The 25,971-nt window shown below is 40.7% G+C and overlaps 2 protein-coding genes across 3 annotated transcripts in view; both read left to right on the top strand.

The window, feature by feature from the left end:
- The first annotated feature begins 341 nt into the window (after positions 1-341).
- nipal3 (NIPA like domain containing 3) lies at positions 342-5,152 on the top strand. Its single transcript, XM_029493740.1, has 11 exons — positions 342-541; positions 742-810; positions 1,233-1,404; positions 1,582-1,641; positions 1,984-2,129; positions 2,784-2,880; positions 3,033-3,168; positions 3,380-3,468; positions 3,680-3,743; positions 3,888-3,982; positions 4,106-5,152. Exons 1-11 carry the CDS (start codon positions 506-508, stop codon positions 4,291-4,293), a joined length of 1,152 nt encoding a protein of 383 aa, XP_029349600.1. The 5' UTR covers positions 342-505; the 3' UTR covers positions 4,294-5,152.
- Positions 5,153-5,925: 773 nt separating this feature from the next.
- Positions 5,926-25,971, top strand: part of rcan3 (regulator of calcineurin 3) — a 34,709-nt gene continuing 14,663 nt past the window's right edge. The window contains exons 1-2 of one of the 2 annotated variants that reach the window (XM_029494433.1): positions 5,926-6,151; positions 7,181-7,441. In XM_029494433.1, coding sequence (XP_029350293.1) covers positions 7,235-7,441 — 207 coding nt within the window. In that variant the 5' untranslated portion in view covers positions 5,926-6,151; positions 7,181-7,234. Of the gene's footprint in view, positions 6,152-7,180; positions 7,442-19,833; positions 20,120-25,971 lie in introns of those variants that run through there. The other variant, XM_029494434.1, reaches the window with a different exon arrangement.

The following is a 25,971-nucleotide window of genomic DNA, read 5'->3' as shown; positions in this document are numbered from 1 at the left end:
ATATAATATTCGGATAAGCTATATTAAAGCGGGGAAAAAAAGATTTTCTAAAAAAATTCACAGAAAATGAACTGATTAACTTCCTCCTCATCTGTAAATACTCTTGAATCAAACACAGCTCGATGGCGCCGTCTATCGGCCACACTGCTAATTACCACTTTAACACAAACTGCGATTCTAAGATAGAAAGTCAGCCCAGTTATTTAAGCATCTCAAAAGCACATTATTTGAAGTCGTGCTGTCCTCCATTTATCAGATTACTACATAAAAGCGAAAGCACCACGATTCACGATCACGTGATTCAAGCGTGAACTTGCGTCGCCGTCAGAGCGCGAGCCAAAACAAGAGCATTCAATGAGGAAGTGAGCGGCTCTTCGTCTCTAAACATGGTGTCTGCCACCGTTTAGAGCCGTTTAAACACATGGAAATGAGCGAAAGGTCGTCAGAATGAACCTTCTGCTGTGTGACTATCTCAGAGCTGAAGATAACTGTTGAAGTGAGCGGGATGGACATGAACAGAGCCGTCGGAGGCTCCTACACGGTGAGACACTCAGCTGTCACCACTTCACTCTCCATTGTCTGCGATTTTACACTTTCCCTTTATTTCAGACCTGTATGAAGACATTTTCTCTACCTGTTCTTCGTTTCTTTTGAACAATTAAGCAATTCCAACATATTGTAGTTAACTGTGTGCTGTAGAAGCCGTTGAGATGATGTTGATAAAGGTTTTTCCCCCTTTAGGACAATCTCATTGGGACGTTACTGGCCATTTTTGGAAATGTGTTCGTCAGCATCTCTTTAAGTATTCAGGTACACTTTCTTCAGAGTTTTTGAATGTGTGGTGTCGTCTTTGCCACACAGGCAAATAATAATAATAATAATAATTATATATATATATTTTACCAATAACCAATTCTCTTTCTCTGCTTTGTGTTATTCATGAACTGTTACACAGTAGTCTATGTAAACATAGCAAGTGTGTGAGCTTGATAAAAATAACCCTTTAGGGCAATAAGCTGCATTACAGTAGAAAACTTTATAAATGAATTATAAAGTCATTACCTTGAGCTGAATCATCTGTTATTTTTTTTTTTGCCCTGTACTGCTTAATTTCCCTGCTACAACACCATTTTCCCTGGTTTTAGTTTAAATCTGCCATATGTGTACGGCTGTAGCTCTCTGTTTACCTTCTGTCACTCACTACTGCCTTTTACCTACATGCGTTCCCACAGAAATACAGCCATGTGACGCTAGCTGGAACTAAAGACCCGCGTGCCTTCTACCGCACTAAAACCTGGTGGTGTGGTTTTGTCCTGACCTGTCTTGGGGAGGGAGCAAACTTTGTCTCTTATGCCTTTGCCCCACTCTCTCTAATAGCACCTCTGAATGCTGTGTCTATCCTAAGTGAGTATTTTTGATACTACTAATATGTTGGTGGTGACGTTGTGGGAGAAACGTTATTATTATAATCCTTGATATGTTTGCAATAACCATATGCACTGTTCACTGTCAAAATTATCACTGAAAATTTTCTCTTTAAAGTGGTATAACGTCGCTTTTTGCTTTTCTGTTCATTTTCAGCAAGCTCAATTTTAGGTCTTATTTTTCTGCGTGAGAAATTGAAGGCAAACGAGTTTGCAAGTAAGTTCACCATATGTGTGTGACTGAAGCAGTGCAGTTGAACTGACACTCATATGCAAATAACAGAATTTGTTCACTTGTATGCAAATTCTTCAGCAGCTTCAACATAATGCCTCCTCAGTTCTTGTAATGAAAAAATACAGTATATATTTTTAAGAAATGTGATTCTACAAGAGAAAAAAAAGAGCATTTTCTCATACCCCAGAAAGTACAGCTTTAGTTGAATTGTGTGGAATTGTGACATCTCAATTCTTGGCACTGTGTCATATTTACTTAAAATCTAAAGCATTTCTTTCTTAATATCTAAAGTCTTGAAGGTGATGATATTTTATTTTATTACAGAGCGCTATGGCCTGCCATTCCTGGGCTGTGCCTTAACCACAGGAGGAACATACCTCTTTGTAGCATTTGGACCAAACTCTCATGAAAAACTCACAGCACATAATGTGGTGAAGCACCTTGTAGCATGGCCTGTTCTATTGTATCTGGTAAGATATCGTCATTCACTGGCAAAGTTCATAAGAACAAGACTCTAAACATTTCTATTTTCTTGTCCATCTTCAAATATTCAGTACTTAATTTCCAACTCAGACTGGACAAACAGTTAATTAGCCACATTTCAGTGTGTGACATAGCATTTAAATATATATCCTGAACATAAATGAAAACTGCTGCATCTTCTTCAGTTTTAGTATTGATAGAAATTTTTGGCATAAAAATGAAAATGTTCCAGATCTATTACCTACATTATTCAGTATAATGTTAATACAACACAGCAACACTGCAACATTGCAGTACAGGTTTGGTGACTCTCATATTTAATTATTCCAAAGACTGTCAAAGGTTTGTCATGTTAGTAAGAGAACACCCTATGCTATTAGGTCATTTCAGGTTAAGGTTGTTTTGTGAATATTGTTTCATATCTTTTCATGATATCACATTGTAATTTGTCAACAAGATACTCAATTCCTTTAACTCCTTTGGAACATAGTTAAAAATGCATGTTGTGTTTCTGTTGTTAATTATCGGGTAATTGTGTCACTTTGAAAGAGATTGCCATTACTGAACCTTATTAGACTTGCTGTTTTTGTTTATTTTAAATTAATTTGAGGTTTCTTTTTTGCCACTACGCCTATTGACAGCTCCTGGGAATCATCACATTCTGCTTGCTTCTATACTTCTACAAACAGCGTGCTGCTAACTACCTCGTTGTTATTCTGCTGCTGGTCGCTCTACTGGGTGAGTCAGTGGCATTGCAGCTGGTCCCTTTCTTACAGCCTGTAAAGTCAAGGTTATGCCATTTTTTATGTACTATATTGAATTGCGAATGCTCAGAACACCCTAAAGAGCTTGTGCCAAGTTTGACTGTACTTTTGTTTGTTGCCACGCAGGGTCTGTTACCGTCATTACAGTGAAGGCAGTGTCGGGTATGTTGACACTCACTGCTGAGGGCAGCATGCAGCTTGACTACCCAATCTTTAGTGTCATGTGTGTCTGCATGTTGGCTTCAGTGGTTTTCCAAGCCAGGTGAGATACAAGAAGACAAGGACATTTCTGAAACAGGAGAGAGTATGCTTAGTCCATGCATGGTAGCTACATAAAATGGTAGTTACATAAAGATACATTCATTGGTTTATAGTTCAAGTTGTTTTCTCCAGTTAAAAAAAATTATGGTCTTTCCTTAAGTCTTTCTTAAATGGTCATTGATGACTATTTTTTTGTGCTGTCCTTGTCTTAGGTTTCTCGCTCAGGCTTGTAAGCTGTACAACTCTTCTATGATTGCCAGTGTAAATTACATACTCTCGACCGTATTTGCTGTATTAGCAGGTGAGTTATAGCATTCTTTATCTAGGTTTTTCATGACTGCTGAAGAGTCTACTTTGATTGGCAGTTTGCATTTGGACCTAGAAAGGGTGTAATGCAGATATCTTCTTGGTGAAATAGAAAAGATGAAATGGAGCCTGAAAAGCTTTCTCAAGTTTTATAATAAAGTGATCATGAAAACCGTTTTCTAATTCTTCTCTTTTCTGATTTTCAGGAGCTGTGTTTTATTTAGATTTTAAGAACGAAGACACTCTTCACATCTGCATGTTTTCGTTGGGGTGAGCACAATGCTATAGTAAAAACAGAAAACAGATTTGCTTGGAGACTGTGATGACTCTATTCAGATATTACAAAAAACTGTTGAGCTTTGTGACCTTATTTTGTTGAAAAGCTGAAGCTTATTTGTTTTTTGTTTTGTACAGAACTGCAATGTGTTTCCTGGGAGTCTTTCTCATCACCAAAAACAGGAAAAAGGCCAAGATCTTTGAACCATATGTCACCATGGATATGACTAACGGTTTGTATGAACTTAACGTCACTTTAACTAGTGTGGCTTCAAACACAAAGTAGAGGGACTGTGTGATAATTAAACTCCGCAGTTGCCTGTTGAAGTTATGTTGTTGTTATCCTACCTGCCCAGGTGTCCCAACAATTCATGACAAAGGCCTAGTTCTTCAGCCAGACTTCAGTGGAACCTTCTCCTATGGGGCTCTGGTCAACAACGATGGTGCGGTCCCCGTAACGCTACCAGTGAATCTGCAACAACCACCAGTCAGTTTCAGTTCCACTGATGCATCCCATCACCCATCTGACCTGAAGATAGATTAGAGTCAACGGTTTTACTCATCCAACTACAAACCACATTAATGGACCTTGAAGGACCAAGAGGAGTATATTGAAGTCTTTTCTCAGATACACAAAACTAGAATCCATTTCAGTGGTAGTGATTTTAGATGCTCTCTTATCACCACTAGCACTCCCCTCCACATTTGATATTTGATATCATGAAAACAAAACATGCCCTTTTCCCCTTTTTTTGAGTGTTTTACCTCAGTATTTTCCTAAAGTGGACACAAGAAGTTTCTGGATGTTTTAGTGGGATTCACAAACATAGTAAATGAAAGCACAGAGAGCTTTGCCTAGGAGCGTACTGCCTCGTACTTTGTTAGCATTTACGTAAGGACTCACTGCAATGACTGTTAACGTGTAAAGTTGTTCTCATTACAAGAGAACGTACAGTAATTTGTTCCTTCATTGAGGATTGTGAAATTAATCCATTTCAGGTTCTAACAATATTATAATGAAGGTGTTAACTTTTTCACAGTACTTGCCAATGAACATGGCTTAAAATATCTGCCTCTGTCTTTTTCACTCCAGTTTTCTGCCGCTTGTACCTTGAATTTCATTGCAGTACTGCACTGATGTGACCAAACTATGGGTGCAATTGTTTTAATTTATTGTAATGTATTTATTATTTTTCAAGTGCTCTTTTAATGTGCCTTGAAGGGTAGCTTTACACTGGATAAGTCCCTGAAAAGTGGTACGTAACCCCAGTAGAGGAGTGATAAATCACTGTGGCACATCAGTTATTCAAAGGCTGTTGTAATTTGCTGGTGCCTGTCTGAATCTAAATAAAAAGACAAATGTGTCATGAAATACCAATAATGTGTAGTTAGTTTAATATGTAAGCATAGAAAAAAACTAAAACGAGAAGCAAAATTTAAGTAGTTTTTTTGGAGGACAATAATTCCCAATGACAAATTTAGAAATAAATTTTGTTGTCATTAATGTTGCTCAATCATTTTCTTTCTAGTACAGTGAATCTGAAATGTAACCATCTTTATTTATGAGCCAAAGAATCTTGCTGCCTTACACAAAATATCCTTAACTTAAATTGTCCATAAATAATGGATAGCTGCAGTTATTGGAATATGTTTACAGCTGCATCTGCTCCACATGCAGCACTCATTTTCTACAATGTTCATGAAACAAAAAGCTACACAAGAGCCTTAGCACAGTACACTTCTGTGGTTATTCACGCACATGTGTTGTGTATATATAAGCTCAATACCTCTGTATAGACCAGCTGACGCATGCCTTGTTAATTATATAAACCTTACTCATGTTTTCGCTTGGTTGCCTTTTACACCAGAAACTTCGTGTTAATGCTGATATGGGCTTTCTCTTGAAATAGGGATCCACATCTTGTTGTAAGCAACAGGTGGATTCAGAGAGCTGAGCATTGAACGTCATATGGTAAAACAGCAGCAGAAACGCCTCTTACTGTCTCAGTTCGTGAGCAGGTGAGATGTTCCATTCTCAGATGAGCTGATTTGACTGATCTCCGGACGTCGACCATCACATTAGGCTCTTTAGTCCCCACCAGCGTTGAGGGCGGACCCTCCTCCTCCTCCAGCTGCTGTCTCATTGGTCACTTCCAGCCTCCGCCGCCGTCTCATTGGTCTCACCTGCGGGCTCCGACGTTGCGTGCGGACGGTGTCCATTAATCCGGTCATAGCAAACAATGGGGTGCCCGAGAGTTGCCCCCTAAAATAATAATAATAAAAAAATATGAAGATAAAAAACAAGTAAATAAACACCAGAGCAGCTGCAGTCTGGCCGAAGTCACGCGAATTTGCTCCTCGTGCGATGGCTTCAGTGGTCCGCGTGCGCTGACAGTGGAGAGGTGAGTGACAGTTTTATGTTTGAACCGACATGAAAATGAAAATTAAAGCACTCACTTCGACCGCCATGACTCGGTGACAACTTTCAGGACATTTTCAGGCTTGAAAAAACAAACAAACAAAAAAAAAAACAACAACAACAACAACAAAAAAAAAAAAACAGTATCTGGATTAGAGAACACAGTTGCTAATGTTATGGTAAACGCTCGTGCGTCTTTCCTCTTTTTGACTGGCTGTTGCGCGAGCCCCAAACCTAACATCCGGGCCTTTCCGCGTCGTCCCAGACGGACGGTGATCAGAGGCCGTGTGTGCTGTCACGGATCAACAATCAATACAGTCAGTATCCACACTGTCTTCTTTCTGTTGGATATTTGGCATCCTGTTTGATTGTTGTTGGGTTTTTCCTTTTGAACGTTAATGTGATTCAAATATTGGTGATAAGCGTCATTCATCACAGTGACCTCTCGATGGCACTACATCCCCAGTACACCTCTGACTCTGCGTCTCATATCAAGTTCAGACTTAAATGATTGAATGTTTTATTCTGAAATATTTGGTCAAATATCTGTGTATTATTTTCTATCTCAGCTGTAGAAAAGGTGTCAGTTTTTTCTTTCTTTTTCTTTAACTATCAGTGCTGCTGTTAGATATTGCACAGAAAAAAAAGTTATTTTAAGACACCACTCTGGGTTTTTAGTGTTTATTGTGTTTGTGTGACATTTGTTATAGTTTGATATTTTACAGACTAACTGTGTAAATAAAAGGTAGATTCATATATTATTATTTGTAGTGAATTTGCCAGCTGATTTATATAGTTTGACCCAATCTGTGAAAGTTCTGTAGATTGAATCTAATATAAAATAAAGGGCTGAATATTTTAAACAAGAATATTTCTCATTTATCATAATTAACTGCCTTTAATCTGTACCTGTTGCCTTTTTGTTCATCATATTCAGCCTTTTCTTTGAACATCCAACTGGTATGTTTCCCCTGTCTCTAACTTTCAATCTTTCAAACTCACCTGTCTCCAGTATCAGCCTCTGGGTTCCCGTCTCCCTGTCAGAAGTCTACTGAAAGGCTTCAGCATGCTGCGAGAGAGCTCCAAGGCCTGGAGCAACGGCTCAGAGGCTTACAGCAGCGACCCCGAGGAGGACGAGTATGAGGAGGAGGACATGGTGTTTGGAGAGAATGATCATGGCACCGTGGAGGAGATGATGGATCTGAGCGACCTTCCCACAGCGCTATTTGCGTGCAGTGTCCATGAAGCTGTGTTTGAAGAGGACACACACAGGGTGAGGTGGAGAAAACTAATTTCCTGAGTTATATTTTGATTGCGTATGAATGTACATGGGGTCTGGTGTGTCAGTCTTTGTACAGTTTGAGTCATCCAGCTAATGGGTGTGAGTGTCAAGGCCCAGCAGCATGTGTATAATGTCATTCACACCTTTTGCACCTGTCTGTCAAAGTCCTCTTAAGTCATGCTGCATTGCTGACTGCTCAAACACAAACGCACACACGCTGACATATGCGCACCTAATTCATTTATTTATTTGCCAACATTACAATATGACTTTCACTGAACAATGAACCATACTCAGTGTGCCTCTGCATATCATTTGATCATCACATCATGCAGTGTGTTGTTCGTGCCCTCTTTTTTTTTTCATTTGTACATGTGGCTCATACAGAAACACATGCACGTGTTGCTAACAGTTTCTCACACACTGCTTTCTTCTGTTACAGCCTGCCTAGGATGCGTAGAGTTTCTCAGTCACAGCTTTGTCAGACTGATCAGAGCATGAATACGCGTATCTCTGGGTTGTTTTTTCTGGATCATACAAAAAAAAATACTTTTAATTTTCTGCCTCTCTAATCCAGTTATGCTCTCCTACCATCCTTCCAGCTGGCATGTTTCACATCCCTCTGTCTCTATTTTAAGTCATTCTCTGTCAAGTCTACCCATCTACCTCCTGGTGCTGTATGCCTATAAAAGCTTCCTACCTCATCCTCTGTTTAAGTTTTCTATACCCTTTTCCAATCATTTGCATGGAAACTTAGTACTATGTTTATACTATATTACCCTTCCTCAATTCTTTAAATAGTCCCCACCCGTCTCTGCCTGTAGCAGTCTTTATTTATCCCTTCTATGAATGTAAATGCAAAGCAGAGGGCTAAATCTGGCACATGCACAAAATCCCTTTAAATGAATCACTCCTGCTTTGAGAGTTTGCTGTTTGCACACCCATAGCTCCTAGTGCTACAGTCTGCCCCCTTCCTTCCCTTTCGTTTTGCCTGCTCACTTCATTACGATTCACGCTCTGGCTTTTAAGTGGAAATGCCACCCACACACCCTTCAGTCAGAGCATGTCAATAGATTGTTCTCCATATGGTTTGATTAAAAGAACCCGGCCAAAAATAGAGCTTTTGACATTTATTTAAACTTTCAAAATGGGGACAGGAAGGGTTGAGGCATGAAATTTAAAGAAACTGGTTGCTTGTGATATTTTTAAAGCAAAAAAAAACAAAAAACAAACAGGCTGGTTGTTTTTGGCTTGTAGCAGTACTCGCCCACATACTCTGTAACTTTTTCTGATATTGCAAAAATTTTCTGATTTTTTTTTTTTTCTTTCTTTCCCCCCTGACTGCTAAAACTTGACATAGCTACATTTGTGGTCTGCATCCTCAGTAAAGTGCAGGAACATGGCAACCTACATTTTTGTGTCTTTTGGCTCTTGGCTTTCTCCCAACACTGACATTACCTTCTGTTTCAGTTCTCAAAGGCCTGCATGCAGGATGATGGGCTGCTCCTGTAATCACACTCTGCTCTTTTAAGAGAGAAAGGGAGAGAAAGAGAGAGACATGTCCCCCCATATTTATAAGAAGCTCTTAGCAGCCTATGAAAGCCTTTCCCTTTCTTTTGCATTAGTGAAAAGAAAGTAAAACCTTGTGGCACACTTTTCTTTCTTATCTCCAGTATTATGTTCCCTTGACCAGCTTTTAAATAAAATGGAAGGACGCATTAGAAGTGCTTACTGATCCTTCATGAAGTTCAGCTGATGACCTGATGTCAACTGAACAACTGAAATGATTGGGTTAATTAATAATTTCCTCATTAATTCTCATAGTTGACAAGGCTGTAGATTGATTTGAATGGGCCCTCACAGACAAATATTGCATGTAAGCTACAATGCATAGTGTAGGATTTTAGGTTAACATGTTTTCTTGCTTTTTAGTTCCTGTCTTAAACATACATTCATGGCAGACATTGACTGTCATTGACATTGACATTGACATTGACATTGCCTGTCCCCAGCTCGGTAAAGGTTACTGCTAGTGTAAACAGTGTAAACAGCAGGGACATTGATAGGAATATGAACAGGAATGATGTGATGTGAATAATATTTTCTGAATATGTGTAAGTTGGTAATGGGAAGAATAACCTAACCCCAGCCCCCCCCCCCCAGGGGGGGGGGCTGGGGTTAGGTTACGATTAACTGCACAACAGGACTGTTACGATTAACTGCACAACACAGCTAATTTAATTCATTTTCAGTTTGTATAAGGAGTGAGCGAGGTAAAGGCAAAAGTGTGGCATGTGTGGGCATAGTAACAAGGCAAAGTGGTCTCTATGCTTGTCAAGAGAAAGATCAGTGAAGCTATTATAAATGTTCCCTCATAGTGCCCAGTGTATATCAGGCATAATCAGGACAGAGCAAAGCCTTCCTTGCTATTGCTACTGTTTTCAGTCTGAGCCCCCCTCAGTCCATAACCATTGCAATCAAACAAGTACCAGCTGCAGGCTTAATACAACACCAAGCAAAGCAAACATCACAGACCAGCTGATCTGTCTCATTTCCAGCAGCAACAAACAGCAGCATTCAGACACAAAATTCTGAATAAGCCCCTGCTGACTACCTGCAGAACATGACTGACAGTCAAAGTGTCTGTACAGTCTATGACTAAGCCTGGAGAAAGCTGGATATAAATTGTGTCACTCTGCTAATATTGTTCAAGTGGTCAGTGATGGTATTGGTACCTTTCTGTGTTTCATCACGTTTGATTTAATCTTGCTAGCACAGTCTGTGTTTGTGCTTTCATTGCATTGTGCCCAAATTCCTTTACAGGAAGAGGAAGATTTATTTGAACTGCATAGCTGAACATGGCACACATAGGACACAATATGACATTTAAAAACAACACCTTTCAGTTCAGTCTTTCTATTGATTATTTAGTAGCTAGAACATGATTTCTGCTAAATTAAAATAATTGTTCAAAGCTTAGTGCTCCACAAATGAAATTTCATTTGCTTTCATTGTCCCTTTGGCAGAAGCAAAAAATCTGAGATGTACTGGGTATCGATGATAACCATGTTATTTATTTCAAAATGATACATATAAAAATATGTCACTCCTTACTGATGCATTAGCAGTGTAGCAGCCATAGATATGTCTAAGTATGTGAAAAGTTGAACTGCTCTGCTGGACGTATGTCTCACTCCACACTAATGTGTTTGATAGTGTAACTTGAGGATAACGCCTGATAAAGTAAGACATCTTCAGCGTAGAGCGAAGCAATAAAAAACATCAGGGACTAAAGATAGCACGATGGAGGATGTGAAAAGTGAGCTGTAAAGTCAGTGCGATTGTGTGTTTTTTATGTGCACACGCGATAGATGTACACAAAGTGGGCGTGCATGCACTTGGGAGCGATATGTTCGCATGTGTCAAACCAAAGTTTATTTTTGGGTGTGGGTCTCAGGGGGTGAACGTGAGGGAGTGGGTGCTTGGCAGGCTGAAGGTCAGACATGATGCAGTGCAGAGTGAGTGAGTGCCCCTGGCCTGCAGCTCCTGCTGCGGCCTGGATATTAAATTTGGTACACTGGCTGAGGTTGTCTCACCATCCTGGTTTGCCTTTTCATGCTTTTATTTATCCAGCAGAAGAAAAAAAAGAAGAAAAGATTTAAGACAGTCAGTGTGTAGTGGAAAAGCAGAGTTTGGTTAAATGTTCACAGTTTTCCATTTACCACTGCATTTTAATTCTCAAGTTGAACTCAGCCTCTGGGTTTTCCAATAAAATCTGAGCTCCCACCTATTTAATAATAGTATATACAACATATTAAATTGGAGAGGTTATACTTATAACTTACATACAGCCAGAGTTGACCCATGTAGGTGAATGAATTTTTACAGCTGTTACTCAAAGGAACAATGGATTTCACCTGCTTGTATTCCAAAGCCTGATCTTGGCATGGCTTCCACTCCATTTCAGACTGCTACTTGAAACGACACATTGTGACACATTGTTGACCATTCACTTGGTTAACAATACAGACAATTACGTAGCCAAATATGTTTTTGGCATTATTTTCAAGCATTTTAAGCTCTTTTAGCGTTAAATGCTGTGCAAAACAAAGTAAACCACTGCAGCTCCACTGATGCTATTTGATATCAGCTGATTGAGATGCATGCCACTTCATATGCAGTTTTTTTTCTGCTGAAACAAGCAGCCTGGTGAAATGTTTTATAATATAGCTGTGGCAGAATCCAATATCCTGCTCCTGATATTGTGCTTGCCCACCCACTGCCAAATGTCATGTCTTGTCACGTCATGACACAGGAATACTTTTGAGTCAGTGTTACTATTATTAGCATCACCTGGGCTTTTCCTGCTGTGGCGTGATGTTAGTAAAAAGTGTGTTCAATTGGTGTGAACTTTGGCTGCAGGGGAGAGAAAACAAGCAATTTAAAGGTGTCACCTGATGGTCAATATTCAGTATGTTATAATCAAAAGTTGCTAGTGTATGTAGCACTACAACCAATCAGTAAATACCTATGTAATATCTGAACTTTAATATATATAAAAACGCAGAGATTAATGTGATGTGAGCTACTTTGCACTTAACACAGCTAATCACATCCAGTCCATGATGCCATGCTGTGATTGAGCAGTCCGTCCATTTATAAACAAACATCCTTATTGTCTCTTCATGATGACATAGTGTTGTATAATCTTTTTCTCATATTGACACACACAACCAATGTAACCCTCAGGGAACTAATTTCTTGCTCTTTCATGTGTAATGATGACGATTGGCTTCGTATTTTACAGTTGCTTTAACCAAAAATGACAGCTTGTCTTCCTCTGCCTGGCCCTTGCTTGCCACACGACCTGACTATGAAACTATAAGAATACCAATGCAATGTAAACCGTCACGTTATTTGTCCTCAGTCGTGCTCCTGTAATTCTTTTTCAATCAGGATTATTTTCTGGTTTAGTCTAAAAAAAATGTTGTGTGGGTGCCTTCAAGAAAGGCAGCTCAAAACACAACAGCAGTGTGTGCGATGTTAACTGCCAGGTGTAAACGTACTCCCGTGAATTGAGCCGTAGCTGCAATTGTGCAATTCATGGGATGGGAAATGGTTTGCAGACGATTGCTTTAAGACATTAAAGTGTAAAATTAAGGAGCTGAATCAAGCTCACAGGCATTTTAGCTGATTGAAGAAAACAGATAAAAAGATTTGCGTTTGGATCTTTTATTTTTTACTTTATTTGTTTGTTCATACCCTATTTGGAATAAATTTATATAAAAAAAAAATAGAAGCCTGGAATGTACAAACCTCACTTGTGAATCGAGACATTGCACTTTAATGTACAAGCTCTGTTTTAGCTCTGATCTGGACTTTTTTATTTTCTGTTTCTTTTCTTTCTTACCTGCACAACTTGGTTGACATCTTAATGTGGTGTGGCGCCTGAGTCTGCAAAGCCTGCTCCCCAGTGAGGCTGCTTCTTGGAGTTATTTATTAGGAAAGAGTTGTGGAGACCAGCATTCAAATTACTCTCTGCCAGTTGTCATTTACAGAAAGGGACTATTGACTGTGTTGTTGTTGTTGATGATTTTTTTTTTCTCTTCTGTCACTTGCTTTTCACTGCATTTAAGGAAAAACAATCATGCGTCATGTATGTGACTCTCCCTCATTCAATTTGCTTGACATTGTTCGTTGTTGTCCTTGATGTATTTTAAGTCTTTAATTTGTTCATTCTTCCCGATAGCCATTTATTCCTCGTCATTTAATGTGTCTTTCATTGTTGCCTACTGATGATGTTCGCCCAGTTCATTGGTGCCCATGTAGCAGTTTGTACAGTTTGATCAACTGCTGCTCCAGTGGCTGGTGGGTTATCTGATTCAAATCTGGAAGCTACATCAAAATCCTCTTTTGCTTTTCATTCACTTTGCTTATAGGCCAGCCAGATCCCTTTTAAAATGTGTCGTCTCATTGCACCAGCACAGCACCTGTGCTCATTTCAGGTGCCATGAGGACCCCATGGCTTTAGATAATATTTGTTTGAAGTGAAAGAATAGAGAGCTCTTCCTATCCTCTAGAGAAGAGTGTATCATTTTGTTCTCCCTCTTTGTTTGCAAGCCTTGGAAAATGGCACCCAGTTCTCAGAGCACTGTGTTGTCTCGAAAGCTCTGAGAACGCCCAGGGTCCTTACCTACATTTTTTTCCCCTCTTCTTATTTGTTGTGTCTGGTATTTTTGCTGCAGCGACGCACGCGGGTCAGAGAGTCTAACCCATCCAAAGATTTGACCTGATTTGAAAGCAAAGCAATCAGTGGAACTATTAGCACGTGTCGCTCTGTGCTTCCTCCTCCTGTCTGATTCTCATAGCTGTATGGTAGCTCATCTCTCCAGCATTTAAGCTGCTGGACTGGGTTAAAACACTGAACAGCTGCTGGTGACCAACAGATGTGGGCTATGAACCAAAAACATAATATGCTGTCAGTTCCCATGTTTGGACAGCATCTCTGACCCTTTTTCTAAAAGCTTTATTCTCTGAAAGCGGCCTTAATTTGATTTATTGTTTAATTTATTTAGCATAACATAAGTTACTTTTCGTAGAAAACATTCTCCAGCATTGTCAAGCAAATATAAGGTTTTATTTATTTTTCTTTTGTCCCCCCCTTTGCAAGCACACTCTTGGTATGGATGTGTTTCAATTTAAAGCACAGCTGCTCACTCAGCCATTACCAAGCTTCTCACTTCCTCTCTTTTCTCATCAATTAAAAGTGCATTTAGCCCAAATCACAGCACGGTCTTGAGCAAATATGTTTGGTGCTTTAGAGCGTGTGCAGTCATGAAATTAGGATTTTATCAGTGCAGAACAGCGGTTTGGAGATAGTCAGGAAGTTGACATAAAATAGGCCACGTTTCAAACTTTCTCTGTTGTTTCACAACAGAAACTGTACCCAAGTACTTGATATTGGCAGTGAAGACAGGAGGACAGAAGCAAAGAGGTAAAGATTACAAGAGGTAATGATATTATGGTGACTGGAAATACAATGACTCCTCATAATTGTGAAGCTGGCATGACATTTTTTTTTTTATTTTCTTTTTGTACAATGTGAAACATTTTTAAATTCTAAAATTTGATGCAGCTATAGATATTGGTTGCATATCAGATTTGCCATGAAATCTATATTTTAGCCTCACCCTGCACATGATTCCTGCACATGATTGAGTGCAATAATAAATAATTAACTGTTTTACCCTTAACAAGACTATAGAATTTAAGACTACAATGTCAAAAAAGGTTTGTCCTTCATACATTTAACTCATTTGGTAGTATGCACACATTTCTTGTAATAAGAGACTAATTTTTGTTAGTTAGAAGAAAGGGGTTTCAGTGGGAGATGCCCTTTGGGAGCTGTCTGTCATTATTCATTAAAGCTTGATCACCACTAGTCATGTAAAACTCTATCGCCATTTCTCTACATCCAGATGACTAAATGCTGCAGCAGTCACTTTTCCTCTCGCACATTTCTTCCTGTCATCTTGTCTGTTAAACTCATACCAATACATAAACCAAGTTTGGAGCTGTGATGAAGTGTTGATGGAGGCTTCTTGCGTTTTTCATTTACAGTTGATGGCAGGTAGTCAGGCTGTCCTTTACACCTGACAGGATCCCTCTCTTCTATTTTCCTTCGCCCTCTTGCTACTCTTATTCTCTCTATGCCATCCTGCCTCTGCATTTCTCTGTTCTTCATCACTCTTTCTCACCTATACTCAGTAGATCTGTCTCTCTGCCCTGTAGACACTCTTTTATCCTCTCATCCCTCTGTCTCCCCCTGGCTCTCTGCGCCTGTGCTTGGCTGCTTGCTTTATAAATAGCTTGGCCTAGATTACAGCAGCTGCATTGGCGCTGGCACCATGGGTTGGTTTGCCTGGGCCAAGTGATGTAGCTTGGTGTAACAAGAGGTTGGCAGTGAAGGGATGGAGGCTATGTGTGTGCACTCATGTGCATGATTTTGTGTGTGTGTGTTTCTGTGTCCACGCCCAGGTGTGTGAAGATCATGAGGATAGTGCAACCACAGCCTATCTGGCTGCAGTAACTTAGTTCTTAAGTTTGTTTTTACACCTTCATTCCCTTCATTTGGGCAGCATGATGGCATAGTGGCACTGTTGCCCCACGACAAGAAGGTCGCGGGTTCAGTTCCCAGGCCCAGGGAATGTCTCTGTAGAGGTTGCATGTTGTGTGGTTTTCCTCCAGGTACTCCAGTTTCCTCCCACCGGCCAAAGACATGCATGTTTAGGTTAATTGTTGACTCTAAATCGTCCGTAGGTCTGAGTGTGAGTGGTTTTTTGTCTCTGTCTATCTCTGTATGTTGGCCCTGCAATGGCTAAGCTGATAAGCGGTAGAAGATGAATGAATGAATGAATTCCTTTCATTCTTCCAGTTTAATTTCACACAAACACACACACACACAGGGATACAGACAAAGCCCATACCCAGATGTCTCTAATAAATGTGTGTGAGAGACATGCAGGCATTTCTCTCGCGATTTTCTATTTTGGGTGAATTCTTATTGTGAATAAATGTTTACTAATGTTTGTCTATTCATGCATTCGACTTCAGTTTAAATTCACAGACAATGCAGCACCAATACAGTTTACATTTGCGCGCAGTTTTTATGTTTGCTTCTGTTAACTTGCTTTTTGTTTGGCTCTGTGAGTGCCAGTGTGCATATACATATGTGTGTATTATGAGCATGCGTATATTGGCCAACCATGATGATCCACTGCCCTGATTTCCTCCCTCCTGCTCCTCTGCAGAGCTGCACTCCAGAATACAAATTCTGCTCGTCAGTGAGTCTCAGACACAGCGTCTCACCCTCTGAGCATCTCTGCTGCCTCACCACCTCCTCCCTCTCTCATCTTTTATAAAACACATCATGCACCTTAGAGACTCGGGAATAACTACATTTCTGCTATTCATTTTTCTCTGTGCCTTATCTGTAAATAAATGCCGTTTGTATATTATATACATATCCATGTAAATTTAATCGTCTCTATTTCACTTGCATGACAGGATGTATCTGTGGATTTGGATGTCAACAGTAAATTATAAACCTTAGGCAACGCTACTGTGGCTTTGACTGCATCATTGCACAAAGAGGTACAGTATTTATCTGTAGCATCTGGATTATCGTCAAAGGAATCGTTCAACTTTTTTGGAAATGCACTTATTTGCAATTAAAGCAAGCCATTTTGGTAAATCCAGAAATTCAGCAAATCCACCATGCAAAGAAAGCATGTCATCCTGCTGTCTAAAATATCTGTTAAAAATACATACTAATGTTGGTGTTAATGAGTCTGACATTATGGCAACGTGAAAATTCATAATGCATTTGGTCAGAAATGAGGAGTCTAATTTATCAGTTTTAGCTCGAATGGATAGAGAATGTGTTGGTGATCGACGTTTTTCTGAGTGTTGTCCAGGGTGTGTTGACTGTGAGAGCTCACTGAGGGAATTGTGAATGAGGAGAAGAGACTTGGGAATGAGGAGGAGGAGAACTGCAGAATGAGGCCAGAGAGGAAGAAAAGTGCTTCATCATCCACAGCGATCCGTTCTACATAGCAGCAGAGTCAGAAGAGGTCAGGCGAGCACATTAAGACAATGCTTCGATAACCCAACACATTCAAGCACACATCCAGTGCACTGTATGACGATGATGAGGACTGTACAACGGTGTTCACCTCCCACTCTAAGATGGACTTGAGTCATCATCAAGGCACCATGTTAAGAAACACTGAAATTGAATTTTCCATTTGTTGGACAGTTTCACTAACTTGGAACTGGACAATATCCTATATTTGTCAGTAAAATCATCTCACAACAGCCCTATTTTCTTTTTTTTATTTGTTAGTTGCTGTATTTTAGCAGCTCTGTTTTAAATGTACAATTCACAGTGGAGTGGCAAAAGCTGGATTTTTTTTTTTTTTAAATATTCATCATTTTTATTTTTTAATCAATCACATATTTTTTAACCTTTTACTTTCTGTTTTGGCCATTTGTACATTACTTTGAACAAACTATTTTGAATCTTGTTCTTGGTTGCTTACTGACTATCTGGTGTGGGCCACAAAGAGCCTTTGTTAGAGTTGCAGTGAAGCAGAGAGATTTGAGTAGAATAGAATAGACCAGCTCATGTCAATCAACGTACGCATCAGCAAATCATCTGCTCATTTTTTTTTTCTTTCCAAAGACAGTGAATCTCAGCCATCTTCAGTTGACCCACACTTTGTCAATAGGGGCAAGTGAATAGAGAATTTTTCAACAGGGCATAAATAAATGATCACAACCTCTAGCAAGTTAAGTCTACACTAGATCTCAGAAAATAGAGTGGATTTAAAAGAAAAGGCAGTACAGGGTGGGCTACTTTATCAGTTCTTAGCTCAGGATTAATGAGTTGCAGGGGTTTTGATATAATATCTGAACCTGTCAAATAGCATCTTCTGTACTGCCTGTTCTTACAACTGGGACTTGAAGGAATAAGAGAGATTCACTCCCAGCAGATGAAGCAGCTGACGATGCTGTTCAGGCTCAGGCTGACATGCTAGTGTCTGATGCGTGGCGTTTTTGGCATTTAGAGACGAATTGTTCCAGACTGCATGACTGGTTGATACAGTGTGTTGGAGGAATGTCACAGTCATCCTCACATATCTTTCTCGTGTTCTCCGTCTGCACTGGATGGACAATGCCTGACACACACAGACATAAATAGCCCTCACCGCCTAGAGCCTTAATATTAATGGCTTATAGGGGACTTAGCTGTCTCGGACAGCCTGGCAATTATTATTATGAAACGGAGGGCGGTGGAGGGAGAGAGAAAAGATCTGACTGATGGAAAGAAGACATGGTTTGTTAGGTTGTTATGCAATGGTTTAATGTCTGTGGGAATTTTTTAAAGGATTGGTCTATAGCGGCAGTGAAAACTTGCACTGTATCATCATAATTAAAAGAAAAACTGTGGCAGTGGTGGTATGTGTCTCCATCAGCTGCTTTGTCAGTGATAAAGAGCTGTGGTACAGTTAATCTCCAATCAACAAGTTGGCACAAAAGTGCAGTACAGCTCACTAAGAAGTTCTTCGTACAAGTCTTTCCAGGATCAACAAAGCATCTTGCTCTGAAGGCTCTGATGCCCAAATTAGGTGCAAATTTTCCGCATCTATTAATGGCACATGGAGACAACCACTTTGGTACCGAATGTGTGACTACGATATAACCATCCTGTTTGCTTGATATACTTAAGCCTGTGATGACGCGGACCATGTCAGTCAAAGGCAGGTCCCACTATGGAGCTTGTAGCTGACAAACATGGTTATACAATTTTGCCATGACAGGGAAAATAAAGTGCAGTTGACATCTTCAGTAGTGATTTGGGTATCTGAGTTGATGATCTACACAAAACAATATTTGAGGGTATTTGGTTAAGAAGCTCTTACAAACTACTTAGCTCTGAATTGTGAAGGCTGCTTTTAATATTGTTGGTACAATATGGGACGCAATAATAGGAACATCTATAGTGTCTAATGGTGTCGTTCAAAAGTGTGCTTCCTGTCACAAAGTACGTGTTGTCAGTGACATGATATATTTTACACAGAGTAATTTTTGCTACTTTTTAGATCTATAATGATACTGATGCTGATAAGTATTATTTCAGGGTGAATTAGCCTTTATTGGATGGGCAAATATATTGATGACTAGCAATTAGATGAGAGTGATATACATGATGCCTTTCACAAGAAAAACTTGAGGGAAATGTCTGGAATAATAACTAGAATATTACAGGGCAGTATTTCGCTTTTCCTTCAGTCCCATCCCAGAAATTTACAGGGCAGTATTTATCTTGTGACCACACCATCTATGGAGCTCTAAAACCAGCAGTTCGGAGCCACTGGTCTGATGCAGCCCAGTCTATTTGACCTTGTTATTGAGTTTATGGTAGAGAGAGGCAGAGAAGTAAATCACAGGCTGGATCTGTGCTGAGATACAGACAATGATGCTGGATGGACTGCAGACAATACAGTTTGGTAGATGAACAGAATTTTTTTTTTTTTTTTTTTTTTTTTTTTTTTTCAAAAAAAGTGGATGTGACACTTTTCCCCCCACAGCTCAGTGAAAATGAAAACACACACACACACATATAGCCAAAAAAAAAAAAGCGGAATAAACCGGACCGTGAATTCTGCAGTATGTATGTTTTCACCGACCGCTGTAGTGGCGTAAAACATGACAAGCGCGAGGATGGTGATGACGTCAATGAGCGAGCCGCGGAGGGGGGGAGGGTGGGGGGGTGGAGGCAGAGTTTGTGCGGCTGCTGCAGCATCACTTCACAGCAGCGCGTCAGTGCAGCCGCAACTCTCCGAGCCGACAGGAGCAAACACGACAGTCCGCCGGACTTAACCTCAAGTTTCAGGGGGAAGAACCGACCCGCTTTGTCTGTGTGGGGAAGACTTTTACTCCATCTCCGTTTCCCTCCCCTCCCCATCAACCAAAAAAAAAAAAAAAAAAAAGAGAGAGAGAAAAGAAACGCGAAAGGGAATGCCATCGATAAATATGAAACTGGAGATGGTGACCATCATCGCCTGCGAAGTAGACACCGAGGTGTTTACGTCAGACAAAATGCAGGTACGGTTTTCAGCAGCAACGAAAGGAAAAAAGCGCGTTGTTTCACCCTTGTTGTGTGGTTGTGTAGCAGTTTGGCTGCATGTTGTCCTGTGTAAGTGCATGCATGCGTCGTCGGTGACGTTGAATGCAGCCCTCTGTCAGCAGAGGGTTTTTATCAATGGGAGCCGCAGCTCGCTGATTGACGCCGGATGAATTGCAGAAACAGGCAGACGTGCGAGCATCCAGATAAATAAATAACCACCCCTAATGCACCAGTTTTCTGTGTTGCTGTAAGTTTTCGTTTGTTTTGATTTGTTGTTGTTTTTTGTTTTTTTTGTTCTTTTGCTTTTTTGTGGTGCGCAGGTGGAATTGGAGGGTGTATGAATTGAATTGGCAGTATGAGGCACATGCAGGGGAAGAAGTGAGGTGGGCTGTTTTAGACGCATTGGCGGACAGACCCTCTTTCCCCTCCTCTGTGTCTCTGCTGTCTCTTCATCCCAGCAGCACTGCAGGTGCACTGGGTTAGATGGGATATACAAAAAGAAGCCATACCAATGAAAGATTAATTATACAGGTATTGCATAATTGTTAGCTATAGCTGCAGCGTCTCCAGTATGAGGGGTAGTTATTGATGCCAGGGACAACAGAAATGGGGAAAAAAGTGAGCTGAGTTTTACATGAAAATGGGTTTGACTTGGGAAACATTTAGGTTATTGCAAAGTGAGGAGTTACTAACCTAAACAATCCCTTCAGTCAGATTTTCTTTGACCTGTGTTCTTGACATGCTGCCTGTCAGTCACAGGCCGGGAGAAGCATTTGCGCTCATGCGTTCAAAGTGAGCCCAGGGACCCCACCTTTGGCACTGCAATGTGCCAGTTTTGGGGCTTAAAAGGCCACACAGATGGTCTCCCAAAGCTTGGCTCACCCTCTAAACCCTTTGGAAATTCCATGTCAGAATATATTCCCTCACCTGCTGGCGGCTTGTCAGTTTGTCTGATTTGACTCATCACTACTGAGATGAAGGGAGAGAGAAAGAATACATCCAAGCTACAGTGTAACTCGTGACGTTGGTACACAGTTTGTGCAGTAGCATATGCACATAGTTCATCACAATCAGTCAGCATAAGTGGGTTTTTGTGTGTGTGTGTGTGTGTATAAAATGTATTTATTTTTATGCAGATGGTCTACTGTAATGAGGATTGAATTTGTTTTTTTTTTTTTTTGTGAGCAATAGCAGCAGTTGCAGGTTTTAAGCACCTAGTCAACCCCACGGCAACTTGGACGGCCATATTTGACCATTTTTTTGCAACTCCCTATTCATGTCTAGCCTACCAATACTGCCTGCCAAGGGTAATAGAAATGTCCTGCTTCTTTTGTCTGGGATTGCATGGTTTGCACGTTAAAAGCTGCATGTGCCTGTGCTTTGAAAAACATGCTGCCATATGTAGACGCACGAAATTAGCATATCAACAAAGCCAATTTTTTCCCAGTGCGGGTGATGGTATCGGAAATGCCTTAGTTACAGCATAAAACAGTTGATCGGAAGTTAGCAAGTACACAAGTCTATGCAATGATCTGAAACTGTGTATTGGATCCTTAATTTATTGATAAACTTTATAGCTCCCCATGTAGCTTCAACAGCACCTTTCCCAGAATCAATTCTTATCAGCCGCTCTAAAACAGTAGCCTACACTGTGCCACTGGCAACTGCTGCAGTTAATATAATGTCAGCAGTTTGGCAGTATTTTATCATGGGAGGTCCCACACTTGAAGGGGAAACTAAAAAACTAGTATAGGAAAGAATATCAGAAAAGATGGTTTTGCAACATTTGTTGTCTCCCACTCCTCTCCCAATAAGCCAACAGCTTCTGTGTTCTTTGTAGACCAGCCAAGGTGAAAGACAGCCTGTAATCATAGATCAGATGGTGGCCACAACTCTTAAGACTTTGTAGGGACTGTGGGTGAATAATTGTCCCCATCACGGCGTATTGTCTTCATTTACCACTCAGGATTGGTGTGGATGTTTTGCATTAGGACTCAGGACTCTGATTTCAGCTCTCAGATCAACCATCCTCTCCAGACAGGTTTGACACCAGCAACGGGCATGATGGTCTCATCCCCTTCCTGTTGAGCAGCCCTTATCAGCCCACCTCCTCCAGGCTCACCCAAAGAAAACGGGGAGCCTGTACACAATTAAAAGAGCAGACAGAGGTTCTAACTTTCGAATGGCACAAAGAACACCTCCTAATCCTTGTTTCTGGCACACACAGAGCAATGGATAAAGCAGAGGGAGAGGGCAGATTAAAGCAGAGCATGTGCAGAGCACCCCTCCCTGTCTGCCTGCTCTTGTTTTTATTGTAACTCTGTGAGATCTGGGCTCATCTTAAGGCGCCCATTTTTATTAATACCCCTGGAATTGAAGATGAGGAGCAATAATCTGAATCGTGCTTCGTTGTAAAAGCACTGTGGGTGAACTAATATGTGGATTGCTGCTATTTATAGCCTCAACATGGGAAGATTAGGGCAATGGCAGTGGTGTGTGTGAATGGGCGACATGAAGAAAATCAGTGAATGATAGGTTTTTAATTAGATGGGACACTTTGTTGAATGGCTGTGCTGTTTAGCAGCCATTGTTTTGACACAGTTGAAATGGCATGCCCACGCCTTGGCTCAGTCCCCACCGTGTTACATCATTAATGAGCCAAACAGAGGCTGTGGACAGGGCAGGTTGTTGTTAATAATAACGGCTCTTATTCCAAGGTCCCTCCCAACCCTCTGTGTCAGTTTTGGAGAAAACAAACAGACTATTGTGTTCATGAGGTCTGGCCAGACTTGAGCTGTGGGTTGAGGGTAAACACTGTAGAATGTGTATGCTCATCACAACAGTATCATTACCTGGAAAATCTATCAGAGTCAGCAGATGATGGCATAGGACACATGGTGAAGGTCATAGCATGTTGGCAGGTGAATTTATTGCTAAACGTGGTGCGATGCAACCCTTTTCAGTTACCTTGCATGCTTTATTTGATTTTGGTGATTGTCTAATTTATTAATTTATTCACTTGCCAGGTTGATGGTTTCCCATTTATTTCTTACTATAGTCACATAAATAAATGATCATCCTGTCAGCCTGCTCTTTCAATTGATATGTGCCTCTTTGGCTTCAAGGAAATGTGTTTATTCCAGTTAGAGAAGCATTTAATACATCAAAAACAGGATTTGGACAGTATGACTTGTTTACGCTCTATCATAAAGAAAGCTAAACACTACAGAGGCTGCATTGTTAGTCATAGAGGACAGCTATTTTCAACTCAAGCCTGCTCTCCCACATACACAGAAAACTGTAGTAACACTGACACGGTCACACACTCCAACCACAACAGTGACTCACAGAACTACAGACAGACACCTCTGTCAGCAAACACGCAGCAGCTCGCTGAGGACGCCTGATGAAGTTTCCACCCGCCTGGGTCACTTTCCATTTGTCCTCCTGCCCGTCTGTACGTCCGTCACTTGTGTCATATGTCTGGTGTCTGGTGTTATCGTCATAGAAATTCTGCTTGTTTTGAGGGAGGAGGATATTTGATGAATAATCTATTATTTGTAGGTCATTAAAGCTGGAGGGATGTTGCTGACGTCTGTGATGTTTGCATCCTTTCCCACATTCTTTTGTTAATATACAGCCTTATTTAACATGCTGCGGCATTGAGAGTTATTTTGAGCGTCTAATCAGAAAAACAAGGCACAAAACAATGGACGATTGTTTTTATGGGATTTGATATCGCTCATGAAATGTTAAGTTCAGTAGCTGTAAAAATAAGTCTGAAGTTAAAGGTCAGATGAATAGTTAGGCTGTGTGTAGTACTTATTTGAATCATCAAGTGATCTGCACACTATTTTCTTGTTTCATCATCTGTAAGATATAAAAAGTATAGTGAAGGCCCATCAGTTTCGACAGTTATGGCGACCATGTTTTTTTTTGTTTGTTTGTTTATCCCCCCAAAAAAAACTATATTTCTTCATACATTTTTTGTAACTTCAGTGACTTCAGTGAAATTTAACATTAAAATCAAGTGTAATTCTATTCTGACCAGGTATCTGATCATTTAGTGTTGCTGTCATTGGCCATTTCAGTAGTAGTTAATTTCTTTGCATAGCCCCCCCCCCCCCCAATTGCTCATCAAATGTGAATTAGGTCTGAACATGAGTATGATCCTAGGCTTGCATTTAAAACACTGTTGTGATGCACTTTGGCCATCTGTTGGGGTGAAGGCAAGAGGCAGAGGAGCAGCAGCAGTACAGCCAGGATGCATGTAGATGCTGACAGTATCATTTTCTGAGCTGGTAGGAAACCAGATCTGCATCTTGGCAAGGTTGAGCGCTCCTGGGCCAGAGCAGTGGGCTCAGGTGTGCCTGCTCCCCCCGTCTGGACACGAGGCAGGTGGGGATGGGCCGCTTACATGGGCCTGAAACCCTAGAGAAGTGTTGTGGCTCAGGTGTCACCTAAAGGTTAGCTCTCTGCCCATTAGGGTGACGTAGAACAAAGGCCAGTCTCCTGGGATGGGTGTCTGGTTACCATGTGGCCAAGACGACATAACTACCAAGTGATAAAGTTATAAGGAAGGAAAAAGGTCTTGCAGTGGAATGTAGAGGCCCACAGTTTACCAGCCAATGACAAAGACTGACAAACAACGTCATCCAATGATTGGCCTTTGTTACTGAAATCACTGGTACAACACAATTTTGCTGTCAGAATTTCCAATGGGATTTCCAGTCAAACACAAATGAAAATGGAAAGATGGGGCAGATGTAGTTGTATAAAATAGTAATGCCGTAGCCATGACCTCAAGAGAGTCGTGTGATTACGTCCAACAGGAAGATAAAAGTGAATTTTAATGGTGTTTTTTAAAATAGCCTTTGTATTTTTAAGTGACTACAATAGTTCTGAAGCAATCTGAGTTTCAATCAACAGAATTAATCAAGATGAGTCAACCATAAATCCAGAATTGATCAATCCATGTATTTTTGTCATTTATCAAGCAGAAATGACATGAGCAGGATTTCTCCTTTGATACACATCAAGATTTTCAACTTTCTGCCACTGTCCATATTTTTTAATAGTGAAAGATTACGGTTTCACTCTCCAGTCATGTTACTACCTTTCCTTTTGTAATCATCACCAGACCAGAAAGGCTGCAGGTAAAGGCAAAGGGTTGCTCAGTTCGTTTGCTGTGGTCTCAATGAGGTAAGAGCTGTTGGTGTAGCATCACTTAGCCACCTTACATAATGTTGTGTAACTCTATGGATTACCGTTGCCTGCAAAGTGTGTGGATCTGTGTGGGAGCCAGTGTGGATACACTTGCATGTTGAGAGTGTGGTGTAAGGAAAATGTGTGCATGTTTGTGTGTTCCACTGAGCCTAAGTGCTGCTGATGAGGAAAAGCTCCTGCCTCAATAAAAATCATAACAACCATATTGGTGGTAATAGAATTAATATGTCTCCACATGGTTTAACCTGATTTCCGTCTCCTTGCCACGGACACTGTCCCGGAGGGAGCGGCAGAGCGGTGCTGCAGCATCGGCCCCTGTCAATACTGTTCCCCCCTCAAGGTATTGATCTCACTGAAATAACACTTCGGCCCATTTGCATGCCTCTCCAGTGCTCATGTAGCACTCACAATGCAAAAAGGCTATTAATGACAAGTTGTGTGTGTTGTGTTGTAAGATTGGTGATTTACTGCTATGCTAATAGTAATGGCTACTTTGACACATGCCTTATGTGTCTGGGTGTCCTCAATGTTGGGCCACCACACACACACAAACAACTGGTGAGATTATCCAGTTAAATCAAGTCTGTTTTCCTCTGTCCACACA

Source organism: Echeneis naucrates, chromosome 22 (genome assembly GCF_900963305.1).
Source record: "Echeneis naucrates chromosome 22, fEcheNa1.1, whole genome shotgun sequence".
Taxonomy (NCBI): domain Eukaryota; kingdom Metazoa; phylum Chordata; class Actinopteri; order Carangiformes; family Echeneidae; genus Echeneis; species Echeneis naucrates.
Note: the sequence above shows the minus strand (reverse complement) of the source record. Positions and strands in the feature narration are given on the sequence as shown.

Excerpts from the sequence above, each read along its gene's own strand:
- nipal3 (XM_029493740.1), top strand. The coding sequence starts at position 506 with ATGGACATGAACAGAGCCGTCGGAGGCTCCTACACG. Across the intron at positions 1,642-1,983 it reads GAAGGCAAACGAGTTTGCAA|AGCGCTATGGCCTGCCATTC; the intron begins GTAAGTTCACCA and ends ATTTTATTACAG. Across the intron at positions 3,744-3,887 it reads ATCTGCATGTTTTCGTTGGG|AACTGCAATGTGTTTCCTGG; the intron begins GTGAGCACAATG and ends TGTTTTGTACAG.